This window comes from Haemaphysalis longicornis, unplaced genomic scaffold, assembly GCF_048455015.1.
Source record: "Haemaphysalis longicornis isolate Haplotype H1 unplaced genomic scaffold, Haemaphysalis longicornis Haplotype H1 scaffold_4, whole genome shotgun sequence".
Taxonomy (NCBI): domain Eukaryota; kingdom Metazoa; phylum Arthropoda; class Arachnida; order Ixodida; family Ixodidae; genus Haemaphysalis; species Haemaphysalis longicornis.
In genome coordinates, this window is record NW_027526361.1 from 222,064,182 (window position 1) to 222,078,481 (window position 14,300).

Sequence of the window (14,300 nt, forward strand, 5' to 3'; positions counted from 1 at the left end):
TAGTACCCTGACTACATGAGACGACAGGAGACGCCGACAGCCCAGCCCCAAAGGCGCTTTGCCCCTAATACATGGACCACTGTGCAAGCACTATTAGACAGAGAAAAAAACCAAAGTTTTAAAATACGCTGACACCTTGCAGCTCCCGGTTTGTGCACAAATTGTACCCGTTGCGTGAAGAAGAGGAATGAATGCCGGGATTTTAATGTCAAAATTGAAGAAAACTACATAAAAATCAATATTACCATAGTCAATATCAGTTTCCTGATATCTTCGACAGCCTATCCAACAGCTCCGCAAATCCCTTCCGGATTTGAATCTGGTGTGTAGACATCAATTGTATCAATTATATTTTTGTGCTTTAGCTTTTAAAACGGGACGACAGAGACCCGTAGAGGATCATTTCGTTTGGAATTATTTTCGTCTTGGAAAATAACCATGTTGACATTATTTTTCCAGTCCATTTGGCGGCTCATTGAAGTCTCTTACAAGAGGGTCGTTACATTTTCACCTATGATAAAGTAACCGCTTAGCGACGACTTCACGATGCCACGCCCATGCACAGCATCTCTTTTTAAGGGGCAACTGGGGTGTCTTCACAACTGATATTAGTAGCGTGGGCTACATGGCCTAATTCCTGCATATTTTTATGTGACTAGCTGTAGCCGACTTAAATCCCAGCGAAGCCGTAGCGAAAACGCGACATGGCTTTATTACGAGTGTGGCTCATGCAATCTTTCTTCGCCAGGCTGCAAAAATTTCTTTAACATCTATTGGTGAATGCTCAAGCATTAGTGAGCATCTCCTCCTCGCCTCCGCGTACTTGAGGCTGGGCCCAATACTCCAACGTTGATTCCATTCGAGAAGTCCGCCACGCGACGTTTCTCGCACATCCTCCGCACACCCTGCCCACCGATCGAGCTTTAACTATCTGAGTAGTCACGTTTGCTTTCTTTATTAGCGCCATTGGCTGCCTGTCTCCCCTGTTGTTGTCTACCACTTTGGACATTTTGTCGCCTTAATTTCCATTCATTTCTGTTTTGCTACCGGCACTAGCTATAGATTCCATTGCAGCACGCGTTTGTTAAGTGTGGGCGTGACAAGACCCGTCGACGCAATGGCTGTCGACGAGCCGCGCATTGACTTGCCGTCTCCATGGAAGCGTAGCCAGGAATGGGAGTTTAGCCCTCGCCACTTTCCATGACAGCGCACTTCACGAACTCGATCTGTCCATGCTGTCGTTCTGAGCTCTTCTACGCTCGCTCTGTTGAAATAGCGCCCCGAAAATTTATGGGCCGCCGCTACAAAAGCCCGATTTATTGCTCACTAAGTGAAAATCGGATGCCGTAAGAGGTGAATTTACGCTGACCCAGTCTTTGATTACCTTTTATTTATCATTTTAGGAAAGGAAGATGAAGCGAGCAGTGGAGCATGACCCCTTCGTTGCACCCCCGATGACAGACAAGCTACGCGTGGGTGGAGCCTGCGGGGGCGTTCTCATGGCCCCTTTTATATAGAAAGCATATCCCTTATCCCCTTCAAATATGGCTCGCTTCTGTGGTCCTGCCGCCACGTAAGAATAGTACACGAAGGCTTGCCCAGTTGCTATTCTGTTGTATTGTTTAGGTATTCATAACACTTCGCGGTTGGCAAATATTTCAGTGCCACGTGTAGTCGTGTACAATGCGTTATCTTGGAGCGGAAGGTATAAGCGGTAATGGGTATGTATTCCTCAACGTGTTAAAATGGCACTGTACTTGGGACGACATCACAACTCGAAGGGCTGTACTACCCAACAAATATTGAAACCTATTTAAAGCGAATGCTCGTTCTTAGATACACGCACATCATCCTTGGCAGAAGTGTGATTGCACCCTAATATCCTCGTTCTGAAATGTTTTGCTCCATTCTAAACACATTCGTTTACCCCAAATTAACATGTACTCATGCCTGAAAACCCACATGTTCAAGGAGCGCTGAATACAATACGCACGGTAAAGCTGTGCCACTATCAATGCATCTAAATTGCAACCATCTACTTATTCAATTAGTGCCCGCGGCTCCACCATTTGCGAAGAAGGTTTTACAATGTCATTTTTGTTCTATTAATCATATAAAGCGCCATGAAAAATGCAAACTTACAGAAAACAACTAATGCGAAATTCATGATTGGCGATAAGCAGCTACGCCTTTGGATTTCCGCATTAAAACAATGCCTTTGAATAATTTTTCTGCCGCTAAGCCTGAAGGGGTTGCTTTATTGCAATTGGTAATCACTGGTTCAGAGAAAAACACCGATTCTGATTTGATAAGCCTGTGTTCTTTAATGCATACAAAAATTCTATCCCTGGAAATCTGTCAGCGTAAAGAGATCTTGTCAGAAAGGTAAAATTGAACTGCCCACAATGTCGCTTCTTTCAGACCTGGCTACACAGGCTGACGCAGTAGGTGTGCACTGTCGTTCAAACCTCACTCGCAGGCTCTCCGCCAGTATCTACAGAAGGAATATGTGCCGTTGTCGCGAACACCGCACCCTGGCCGGCAAGGACATACCTCGGATATCGATGTGCACTTCCGGCGACTGCACTCGGTAGGGCTGGTTCTTCACAACATTGCTGGCCTCGCAGCGGTAGACCCCCTGGTGGCTGTAGCTGGCGTTGACCACCGTGAGTGTCGCATTCCGGCCCCGGATGTTCCACACGTTCTTGTCGCGACCATTCTGCTGTAACCAGCTGATCCTGAAAAAGCAAGAGTCTGCACTAAGCGCAGGGCAAACGTTACCCCAGTAGAATAATGACGTCCCTTGGCGTCAGTGGACGTTGCTATACGCCCTGGCAAGTGAGCGATGATGCAACCGTGCCGTGCCTACCGGACTTGTGCTTTACCGCTCCTAACTAAAAATTCTACGAGTCACCTAGGGACGCCTCATGATGTTGAATTGTAGACCGATAATGCCGGTATTGTGTGCGCCGCCATATTTCACAGCTCCTGCTAATGTTTATGGTTAAAAGTACATCGCCCCATACATCTCGCATATATTATTTGTAGAACAAGTGACGCGTGCAAACCATCGCTTTGATGCTGTGTACGGCAATGACGTGGTGCCATCAGCGGCACGTGTACAGTTGCGTGCACGTATCTTCTCATTATCATCATCATCACACTTTTCCCTTTGCGACGTATTCTTTCTCTTCCGGCTAACATGTCTGAGAGACTTCGCTAATCACCCTTGTTAGCCCTAAATATGCCCTGTTGGCGGGAGCCTGTCATATGCAACTCTCTCTTATTGATACATGTACAATTACAACGCTCAAGTTTCCCCTGTATATTTTAGCACGTCTTTGACACATATTTCTACGTCCATGGCCACAACACTACCGCTAGGTTCCCATTCAGTCGGCTGGTTCATCGAGCAGTTGTTCCGTGATTGACACACCATCCGCAACGACACGGTCAGAATCCCAGCCAGCTAAAATTCACTTAATGTTCACCTCAAATATTTACTTTATTTAAAGAAACTTCACCGAGAATTGCGGCATCATATCGAGTTTTTTATTCACTTTCGTTTTAGCCTTTGAGCAGTCGGCTATTTCGTGTGCCATGCACGCCGAATTTTCGACCAACACAGTTACCTAATGCGTTCGCATTAAATTTGCGTTCAATTTTCGGGAAGAAAGTAGCTCGAGATGATCACACGCCGAGTCTGCAAGCAAATAGACAGTTTGTTTTGCTGTCGATGTTGGGAAGATGTCCGAAGCAAGTGAAGTGAAACGTTTGTTGCATTAATCTGCCAGACAATGGGAGTCGCACTGCTAATGCTGTCCCGCAACGCCAGTCGGGTTTCTACAGTTAATATGTTTGAAGCTGGCCCGCCTCTAACACGCTGATACACGACCTCCAATTTACAGACGTACTTGCCAATGTGACTCAGACTTCTCAACCCGTGCAGCCTTGGTACCTTGGTTTTATGCAGTTCATAAACCTAGGAAACCGTGCTCTAATGCCTTCCGGCAGCCATGTCTGGCCAATACAGAGTTCCTCTGTTCATGCCGAAAGGACATTGCATTCAAATCCAGAAACCATGACACAGACATTCATAAAAAATGCCTATATAATTATACAACTACTTCATCTTTGGAAACAAAACTTGAACAAACTGCAGATTTCTCAGCCGAAAAAAAAAATACAAGTTTACACCCGCCGCTATTTTTACAACAAGTGCCACCTGTACTTTCGCTGAAATACCTATACTCCTGCTGCGGACCCAATTTGGAAACGAATTCGTTACCATGCAGGCGATACCGCACATATCTGACGTGGCACCACAAATCATAGCTGCAAACTCGCCCCTGTACATTACAGAATTGGCGATAGTTGTGTTTTGCTTTATCTGTGTAGTATCTTTCAAGCCTATGGGCTCCGAAGGCACGAGGACAAAAACTAGCAAGCAGCGCCCGCAAAAGTCTGACTGTGCACCAGTGTGTTTCTTACACTATGCGCTAGAGGTGAATTTGGCGCAAGCGTCTATGCAGCTTACATCTAGGACGTATGTGTCGTCATGGGCTTCCATCATGCTGCACGCTTGGATTGATACGTTTAAGTGGCCATAAATTCATATCCAGTACCGAAGAAACGCAAGGAGTGTGTAATTGCACAAGTATATAAAAAACACGGTTTTAGAGCTACGGAAATTGAAAATAATACGTATTCTCTTTATTGAGAGTCTGCCAGAATGGTTGTGTCTACGATTCTGCAGAGCAAATTGGTAGTAAAAAGTACTGTAAAATTTTGGCAGAAACTCAATAAATATTCTTATATTTCTGATATTTCAAATAAAAAATTCTTTAAGAGTTCGAAAAGGTTGTATGCGCGCACTGATGAAAACATCGCCTTCGCGCTAAACCGGCGCACAGAGTGCGTGCTACAACTTCCGCGCCGGCCAATTACCCGCTCAGTGGACATGTCCGGGTGCTGGTAAAATATGTACTGCTGCTGGAAAAAAGTACCGGGAAGCGAACTCTCCTTACCACAAAATAACGTATCTACATCGTGGGTTTGTACTAATCCTCTCACCTGCTTACAACGAACCACACTGTCTTAGCAAGCACTACTGAACCCAGTTCGGAGTTTTCAAGCGCAGCGAGTTTCAGCCACTCCGGCTGCCTCCTCGACATAGCAATGCATAGTGAAGAAAGTAACCCCACAAAGACGATTAAGAATCCCATAGACATGCCAAGCCAGCAGCTGTGCTCTTCCCATAACCCCTCACGCCGACATGGATTCCCTGGCGCAATTTTCTCTCTAGTACAGTATTTACACAGAAACTCTATATTGCGCACATAGCTAACCTGGCAGGGCGTAGCGGATAAAGCCTGCGGGGAATAAATCCTGGGTTGCTACTATCAGGTTTTTCAAGTGCAAGTAAGAATTGAAGACAGCCCTAACTTATATACGATAATGTTGTGTTGTGCTGCGTTCTTTAGGGTACTGAATGCTGAAGAGGGACCCTTTAAAATTATTCTCCTGCTGTATTAAAACTAATGCGATTGTTGTGGCCGTGTAAGCGCCGCCACACTCATTCTTAAAAGACGCTCGTAATAAAATTGCGTACCTTGTGCTTATTGTAGTTATTCTAAATCGACGCCGCATGAAAAATGCGGCAGGAATATTGCCCGTCCGTCCCTTTCGCATAAGACGGATTCATTGAAGATATCTGCCATTAATAGGATGATGTCATATATACTTGAAACTACTACAGCTGCACTAAACAGCTGCACTAAACAGCTGCACTAAACAGCTGCACGTAACAGCTGCACTAAAACGATGCAAGTGTCCAAACCGCAGTTAGAGTGTGGCAGCCTAAAAAAGATTGAAAGCTCATTTGCACTATTTCGCATGAAAGGCAGCGAACGCTGTTCCGGCAGACCAAGAAACCTGTCGTATTGGCACTCATTTGCCTATAGAAGGCTGGATGTCTTCTGGTGTGCCCGTATTATACAGGACAGCTATTTATATGTCGAAAAACGTATTAGCAACTGTCATCAACTATTACATATACCTATTTTGCGCTCACAGCAAGGTGAATGCCACTTCCATTGACTTGCAACTGCTCTGAACCTGCGCCCGGAAAATCCATTCTTGGCCACAAAATTCTCTTACTTATTCCTTGATCGAGTTATTAGGTTTTGTTAATTCTAGACCCGGCACCCCGTAGTTACGTCGTTACTCTGTCTGCCCTGCAAGTACTGTAGGAAGGTGTAATATTGAGCACAACGAGAGCACGTGTGTTGACTGCCGCCTGTTAAATTTTACCTAACGAGCTGTATTTTTAGATGTGAATAACAGCGAAGAACCCATATGATCATGTAATTTTTGTTTTCTTACCCCTCAGCAAACTACTTATTCAACGTACGTCCCTGACCCAGCATCTAGTTTTCAATGGGTTGTGTTCTTTTTATGATGTACTTGTGATTTTTATTTTGCGATCACATCAAGAAACTTCCTCTTCGCGGTAAACGCATGAGCCAGCTTTCTGCTCTGCACGCCTTCTCATTGTAGTGCTCCTTCCTAATAATAAGAAAGCTATAGATGCCACGGCCCTACTGCTGACGGCCTAAAATATTTATGGGCTAACATTTTTGTATAAACGAACGCCTTGGAGTTCCTGGGGGGCATAAAATTTTAAATAGAAATAGGTGTGATTACCGCGGAAAATACTGCCATGAACAGAAACCCAGCGTTCCAAGCAGCGACAGTCGAGCACTAACGCAGGAGAGGTCAAACGCACAAAAACGAGCATCGCCACTCCGTGAATTCTTTAATTTTAATTTCCCAAATTGCGAATCTTCAAACTGGAGTTCCTGAACTCTTTAACTGTCGTTAAGGTGGGTGAAAGCTTTCTTAGTGGGACCGATAGCGTCTCGTGAAAAACCTTGTGCGTTTCCCCATAGACCGGTTGGTCGACCGAAAATCTCTTATGGGATCTCTGGACACACATCGCGTGCGTGAAACGTGGCTTCTCTTGTGTCAAAACGATCATTTGAAAATCGCGGGAAAGGAACGGAATCCAAACGAATCCAAAGGAATCCACGCATCGTACAATAGTATACCTTTGTGTTATAAAGCACGTATCGGTATACATTTAGGTCGTTCGTAGGTGCGTTCACTTAGTGCGCGAAAAATTGTTGCAGCGAAGATGTTGACGCCCTTTTGACGTTTTTTTTTTATGTTATAATAATTTCGCTGCGAAGGTGCCCACATATAAAAAGACGCACTAAAAATGAAAAAAGTGAAACAACATTTCGCAGAATATTAACTGGGCCAATGCTGAGTCGTATACGATTGCAATACAGAGTGTAAAAGGTGTAGAAGAGGGGAAAAGCTTTATCTCAAAGAAACAATTGAAGAAATGTAAACATGCATCGATACAGAAAAAAATAGAGTTACGCAGGAAGAGAGACAACAAATTGGTCAAGTGCAACGAAAAAGAAACAAGTATGCACGCGAAGCTGTAGATCAAAGAATGAAGCTAAGGGAGCAACGTAGTTTAACCTGAAAAATAAAACTTCTCTAAACAATTCTTAGCCATTCCAGGCAAAACGAAAAAAGAGCCTTACACACACCCTCTTAAAAAGGCGAACAAGTACGCAAGAAAACTTCTGACGGATGATAGAGGAAACGAGGTAATACGAGACGCTGTCAGCTGCGATAACGAACACCCGGAACAGTATTGGAGGTGCCAAAGTGAAGGGAGAAGGAGAAGGGGGGAGCGGATAACTGGGGAGAAGAAGTCAAGAAACACGCGTAATGAAGATTGGGGTGCCACCCGCGCGGCGAGAAATTGAATGAGCCGGCGATTATGCCGCTTCACGTTTCTCGTCGCCGCCCGGCGCAGTACAAACCTCCATGGGTACAAGGATGGCCGGGCTCTCCTGTGTCCGTATTGTTTGCCCCATCTCTGCTCCTAGCCAGTCCTTCCAGCCCCTCGCAAGTTCACGCCCCTTACTTCTTGACGCCCTTTACGAACCACGGTCGTGCCGAAAGAGCGGTGTGATATTTCAAGCAGAGCGGTTGTTGTATCTAAGGGATGAATCAATCAACCGGAGTGTTCCTGTTTGCTTTCTTTTTAGGGGCAAAAGTCACTCTGAAGATTGCAAACCCGTTTGTACTTTCATAGTGCACCACCCAAGAAGGCCTAGTGCTGTTGGTGGGACTTCCAAATAAATATCTACTACCATCGTTTCTGATTTTGCCGCTTACATTACCTTACCCGTAGACCGGAATGTCCGATAGCTGTGAAGGCGATAGATGATTCAAGTCGTAGTTCGAATAAACCACCAGGTCCTAGTGGTTTAGCAGCAGCCTTTGATAAGATGTTCAACGTAGAATTAACTGTGATGTACCGCACGCTGACAGTGTAGAAAAAGTTGTTTTTGTTCCTTGTTTCGTGGAACGTATCCTATTGGGGAATTAGCGAGGAACCGAAAGCTTTGAGGGCCAATGTTTCTCGCTTGACAAAGTTCACAAAACCTTGAATCGAAAACGCAAAAGATGTAGAATAGTGCGTGCCGCATCAGACCTGAACGTGATGGCACTTAAGTAGGACAGGTGCACACCAGCCCCGCAGAACCCTGATTGTAGGAAAGGTGTTGCATGTCCCAGTCTGCGTCCTGAGGTATCTCGCGTCGAAAGACGAGGAAACAATTCCGAAGAAAGAGATTAAAATACGATGTAGCAGTAAACAAATATTTTATAAGTATCGCAAGTCTTTCACCTTAAAAGCCCCTAAGCAGACCTAAGTGCCCCGAGGAAATTTTTTTTCGTTGAGCCCTCAATGAAAATTTAAACAGGAGCGGCTGAAAAAAAATTGCCGTCAACGTAAACTAAGGATCTTTTTCGACAATTCCTTTTCTACAGCGGCTTCTGGACACAAGCTATTTTTCACAAGCTATTGGACACAAGCTATTCTGGACACAAGCTATTCTGTTCACAAGCCATTCTGGACACAAGCTATTGGACACAAGCTATTGGTAGATTTTTCCATCCGTTTGGGTTCATGGCCCCTTTCACCATCAGAGCCAAACTACTTTTGGCGAATTTAGGAACAAAAGCAAATTTTGAAAATGCTAGCACCAAAAAACGTCCCACAAGCAGAACTGACTCTCGCCAACGCGTCGTACTGTTATCGTGAATTTACTTTATCAGAAACTTGAAAAACTGTTCCTCATTTATTGCGACCCCGAAGCCTAGAAACCTGCACCGTGTTAGAGCACATTCGAATGACCTGGACCACCCTTCTTCAGACTATTGTTCGAAAATTTTCTGATTACTTCTACGAAAAGTTGGGCGAAATTGGAGCTTTTGGCTTGCGTCGTTGGAAGCACGACTCCTGGCGCACGTAAAGGCAGAGTTCTTTAATGCACACCAGTTGGGAAACGTTGCTTTAGAAACCGGGCGGTGCTAGACTCCCCCGCTGCGTTGAAGCTGAGGAACAGTTGTACCTGAACGGCACCGAGGGGACGAAAAGTGGACTTCGCTAAACGTTTACTTAATAACAAAAATTATTAAAATAAAGTTTGATCTCTAAATTACAAAACAGAGGTTAGGTAACACTTCTTTGTTTATTCGTTTTTTTTTTTTTTTTTTTCATTACTTACGGCAGTAGCCGGAAGCACTTCAGTACTACTTCAACTTTCTGCCGCAGACGACAGGCTCGTCAACTGGCCCCGTGCTTGCCCCAGCGCCGGGGGCCAACACCTTACCGGGTTGTGATACATGGGGCCTATGGCAAGTTTTTAAAGTGGTATATACCGAGTAACTCTGCGTAAATGCGCACGTGCCCTTCTGTCTCTCAGGTCCTTCTGTTGTCTGGCTCCGTAATTGTGGTTCACTAGCTAATGGGAGACGTGAATCGCCGGAGACGTTTGTGCGAATCCGACCCCCGCAATCCAAACGATGACCAATCGAGACTGGTTGTAACAGCGTACGAGAAAAAACACCAGGACGCTGTGGTCAGGACAAAGATCCCATCTTGGCAGCTAACTTCATCTGGCTCAAGGTGGAATGACAATCACTCGTTCGGAAACAGTACGAAGAGTACGATACCCCTGATGCTATACAAGCTCTCCTTGCGATGTGGTATACAACAATGCCCGTCTTGTCGGACACACTATTCACTCATCAAGATGACGCGTGTGACACATTTTTTCTCCTAAACCAAAGAATCTAACGGGCACTGATCTTGCTTGACAAACTTCACAACAAAGCTACTAAACATTTCTCATACCTTAAAAGACATCATGAGCACAAAGAAATTCTGGCTTCGAGCCGTTCAAGAAGCTTTTTCGGACGACGTAAGAGAACTTCGCGAACAGAGAATGCTACGCGTTCCCACAACGTCCCCAATATTCCCCCTCCCAAACCATTCCCACTTCTATATACCCAGGAGCTGTTTGTGCCTAGTTTGGAGCATCTACCTTACACTTCGCCAAGCTAGACAATCTCGTAAACTTCAGACGAAGATACTGGATTATCCTGGGCTGATGGATGATTTAGAAAGTTGTTATAAATGCTTATACTCTTACGAGTTTTGGTTCAAAAAGCTTGAGTAACGCTGTTACCTGGACTATGAAGGTTCAGCCAGACCAATAAAGCATCGAAGCCATAGGAGTTTATTTGGGCACCTCTATTTATCGAGACAGCGCATGTCGAATACGACAACTCAGACTAGAACAACCCTCAAGAGTAGAGGACCGCCAGAGGTGCGAACCTTGAGCGTGGAAGAAAAAGTAAAGACCGGCACTCACACATGACGTCGAGGACGACGTGGACGTCGCGATGTCCGGGCCCTCCCGAAGGGTCCTCGTAGGCACCGTGGTAGGCGGTGCAGCGCAGCTCTCGTCCGTTGTGGGCCTTCAAGAAAATATAGTCGAGCACGGATAGGGCCTGCCATGTCCCGCGTTTCTCGACGTCCGTCTGATTGGTCTGGTTTGCCAGTGCCGTCACATCCTGGCCATCCACCTGCCATCGCAGCGACGCTGGTGGGTTCCCCTTGCGCGACACGCACTGGAACCTCCGAGCGTCGCCTGCCTTCGTCTTGAATGAGCTGCCGGCAGTCAACGGGTTGGTGCCTTCCTCCAACCGCGGTGGATGAGGTTGCTCTGCACCAACGCAGGCGCAGAACGTTCGGCTTTAAAAACAAAAAACACACGGTACCTAGACCCACAACTACACAAAATACTCGGAATTGTAAAACGGTAAAGTTTCCATAAAATCAACGTGAATTCTGTCACTTAAAGATCCACTGCGATCAAAGGTGCTAGTCCACACCTATCTTGGCAATGCTTAGATAGAAATTATGTAGTTCATCTTATTTGCACCCGCTATACCTGTTCACAAATACTACTCATTCCTATTGTGGCAGTAAACATAAAAAATCGCATATCCTTAAACAAGATGTAATGCCTTCGCATTCGCGCACGTAAGCAGACCTCAGTGCCTCCCTAAATTTTACAGTCAGAAGAAAAGATGAGCGCACGTAAAGGTGGCAGGATAAGCACTGGTCTTCTAGTTGTTGAAGAGTTCCTCAATATCATCTTTAGCAGCGCGCATATTCTCTCTTGCGCCATCACGCGGCTAGATGTCAGGTTACATTTATGTTTATGGCCAAGAACTCAACGCTATGTACAAACCATTCCAAAACTAAATTACTGCAATGAGATTATGCTGAGTAAAACTGCCGTTAAAATTTTAGAAAAGGGGGACACGCTTCTGTTCAGAGCTTGCCACAAACACAAATTTCCGCTCAGATAAGCACTCATTCGCCTTCCTCAGGACTTGATTCAGCAAGTGCTCGGTGGTGACAGGGTTTGTAGCTCTGTGAATACGGCTACGGTGACACGAAATAACTTGTCTGTGATGACACTTGTGCTATCATTGGTTGTGCTTTTTTCGAATACCTCAATGTCATTTACATTTATTTCTACATTATAACTTCTCTCCTCTGCATTTGCAGCGGTAGACAGAAAGGTTGTCATGTGTTCCTAAGTGACCGCCCATGCCGGTACGCAGAAGCGTACGTCCAGCGATCATTAAACGTTCAGTGTGTGTAACAAGAAAGTTCGGAGACCACTTGCTCGATTATGTGTTGGATGATCACGTGCTTCTGCCCAACGACGGGCGGCAGTCACCACCGCAGTTCTCGCTTTCCCCATGGGTCTCGGCATGCCCACGCATTGCGTACCAGCGCGGTCCTTCTGTGTATTATTACTGCTAAGCACTCGCTAGGGAATAGGGAGCCACTCCGGAAGTTTAGCAGACGCTTAGGGCTTTTTCATTAAAATTTTGAAGAAAGAACTACGAGCCAAGTACAGCTGAATCACACATTCAGAATACTATCCTGGGTAAATATCATCTGGCGTGTTCGCCATGCTTGTTCTTTAACAAGTTATCTCGTCTTTGTCACTGGTAACAGACATTCTGTTGAAGCAGCTACCATAGTCACTTAATACAAACCTCTGACGACAAGCTGGATGGATAGCACGTCCAGAATACTATCCTGGGTAAAAATCACCTGGCTTCTTCACCATGCTTCTTCTTCAATAAGTTATCTCGTCTTTGTCTCTGGTAATAGACATTCTGTTGAAGCAGCTACCATAGTCATTTAATACAAACCTCTGACGACAAGCTGGATGGTGTTTGAATTGAGTGGTGCGTCCTGTAGCGAGGCCCTGGTCACCTGGCACTGCCAGGGGCCGTCGTCTTCCTCGAGGCTGACTTTGCGTATGTTCACCGAGCAGTCGCCGTCCTGCGGCTCACGCTCAAAGTCGTACTTGTCCTGGATCTTGCCCACCGCCAATCCGTTCTTGAGCCACACACACTCACCACGCCTGTTCCGCACCTTACACTGGAGTCGCACATCGGTTGCCGGGTTTACCTCAGTGTCCGAAGGAGTCACCTCGAACTCTTGCACGGCACCGACCAGCCCTGCGAACAGCCGAGAAAGTAAATTCGGGTTATCACAACGCACAAAAATAAACGCAGGTTCTTTCGAAACACGTGGCCAGACATAAAGTCAATCTCTTTCCAAATAGCGCCCGGCACGTCACCTAAGCCGCCCACTTCACATATCTGGTATGTATTCATATGCAAATCAAAACAGCGTGAACAAGTGGGACAAGCAAAGACAACACACGAGGCTGACTACACATGTATTTATGGTTAAGCAATTAGTTCGCGGCTATTTGTTTCTCGCACCTGACCTGAAGGGACAGAAATTCTAATTCATACGCCTCCATTCTTACCTTGTGGAACCATAGCTAATTTAACAAGATTAGAACTCGTCAGGGCCGTTCTCTTGCTTGCGGGCGCGTACGTATTAAGCGTTTTTCAGTTTATTGGACGTGAGTGCGGAGCTCACAAAACCCATTATTTTGAAGCGGGCAAATGACAAGAGTTCAATGTCCACAAGCCGGCTGTTCTTGAATTACAGTATTTTCTCTATCATACTGCGGGTTTCAGTGAACAACAGCCCCCTTTCCGATTGGAACAGGTATGGCCAGCCAAATAAGCGGGATTCGCTGGGTTGAACGCACAAACATTACAACTGGTGTAAAGCACAATACAACAGTTGGCCCTTGTTCAGAGAGTCACTGCAAGCAACAGTTGTTGATTGCCTAGTAATAATTCTTATGGCCTATGTGCTTGCAATCTTAGTGTTTGTGTATCCCAGAAATTCGTACGCTCGGCGCGTGGTCTGCTTAGGCTACTTCCCGTTAACTTAACAGAAATTACTGTGCATTATAAACCGATCCCTCGCCGATAATGCCATTCCGGTTCTTGTTTATTTCCCCGAATACGCACTTTGCGTCGGCCGTATCCGAGCCACGGAGCTTACAGTACCCCGGCTATCGCGTCACCTTTGCTACTCAAATAACAGGGGATCTTAGTGTGGGTCTTTCCGCGGGAGTGAAGCTTGACTGGTAAACACCGTCCCTCCGAAGAAAAAACCTCACAGGCAGCTACAGCAGAGACGCACAGAAAATTGACACAAGACAGGCGTCCATCCGAGCACACCATTAAAAATACCTCAACGTTCTACACCTCAAGCGATACCCTGCTATTTCGAGTGTGCTACACTTTCATTACTTAAGTGTTCACTAAACCAAACACGAACCGAAATCTCAGAAGGAAGTATTCTTGTCACACAGAAATCAGAAGAGGTAAGTTGTTATTAGCCCCATTGGCATGTAATTTCAAAGTGTAAACAGATGCCGCTTATAGAACGATCCGTATGCCACCTT

The 14,300-nt window shown here is 45.7% G+C and overlaps 1 protein-coding gene across 1 annotated transcript in view; it reads right to left on the bottom strand.

Moving 5' to 3' along the window:
- LOC144180234 (uncharacterized) overlaps positions 1–14,300 on the bottom strand; it is a 444,536-nt gene that overhangs the window by 57,774 nt on the left and 372,462 nt on the right. The window contains exons 2-4 of the mRNA XM_077708613.1: positions 12,673–12,984; positions 10,808–11,159; positions 2,554–2,738 (exon numbers count right to left, since the gene is read on the bottom strand). Coding sequence (XP_077564739.1) covers positions 2,554–2,738; positions 10,808–11,159; positions 12,673–12,984 — 849 coding nt within the window. The remainder of the gene's footprint in view (positions 1–2,553; positions 2,739–10,807; positions 11,160–12,672; positions 12,985–14,300) is intronic.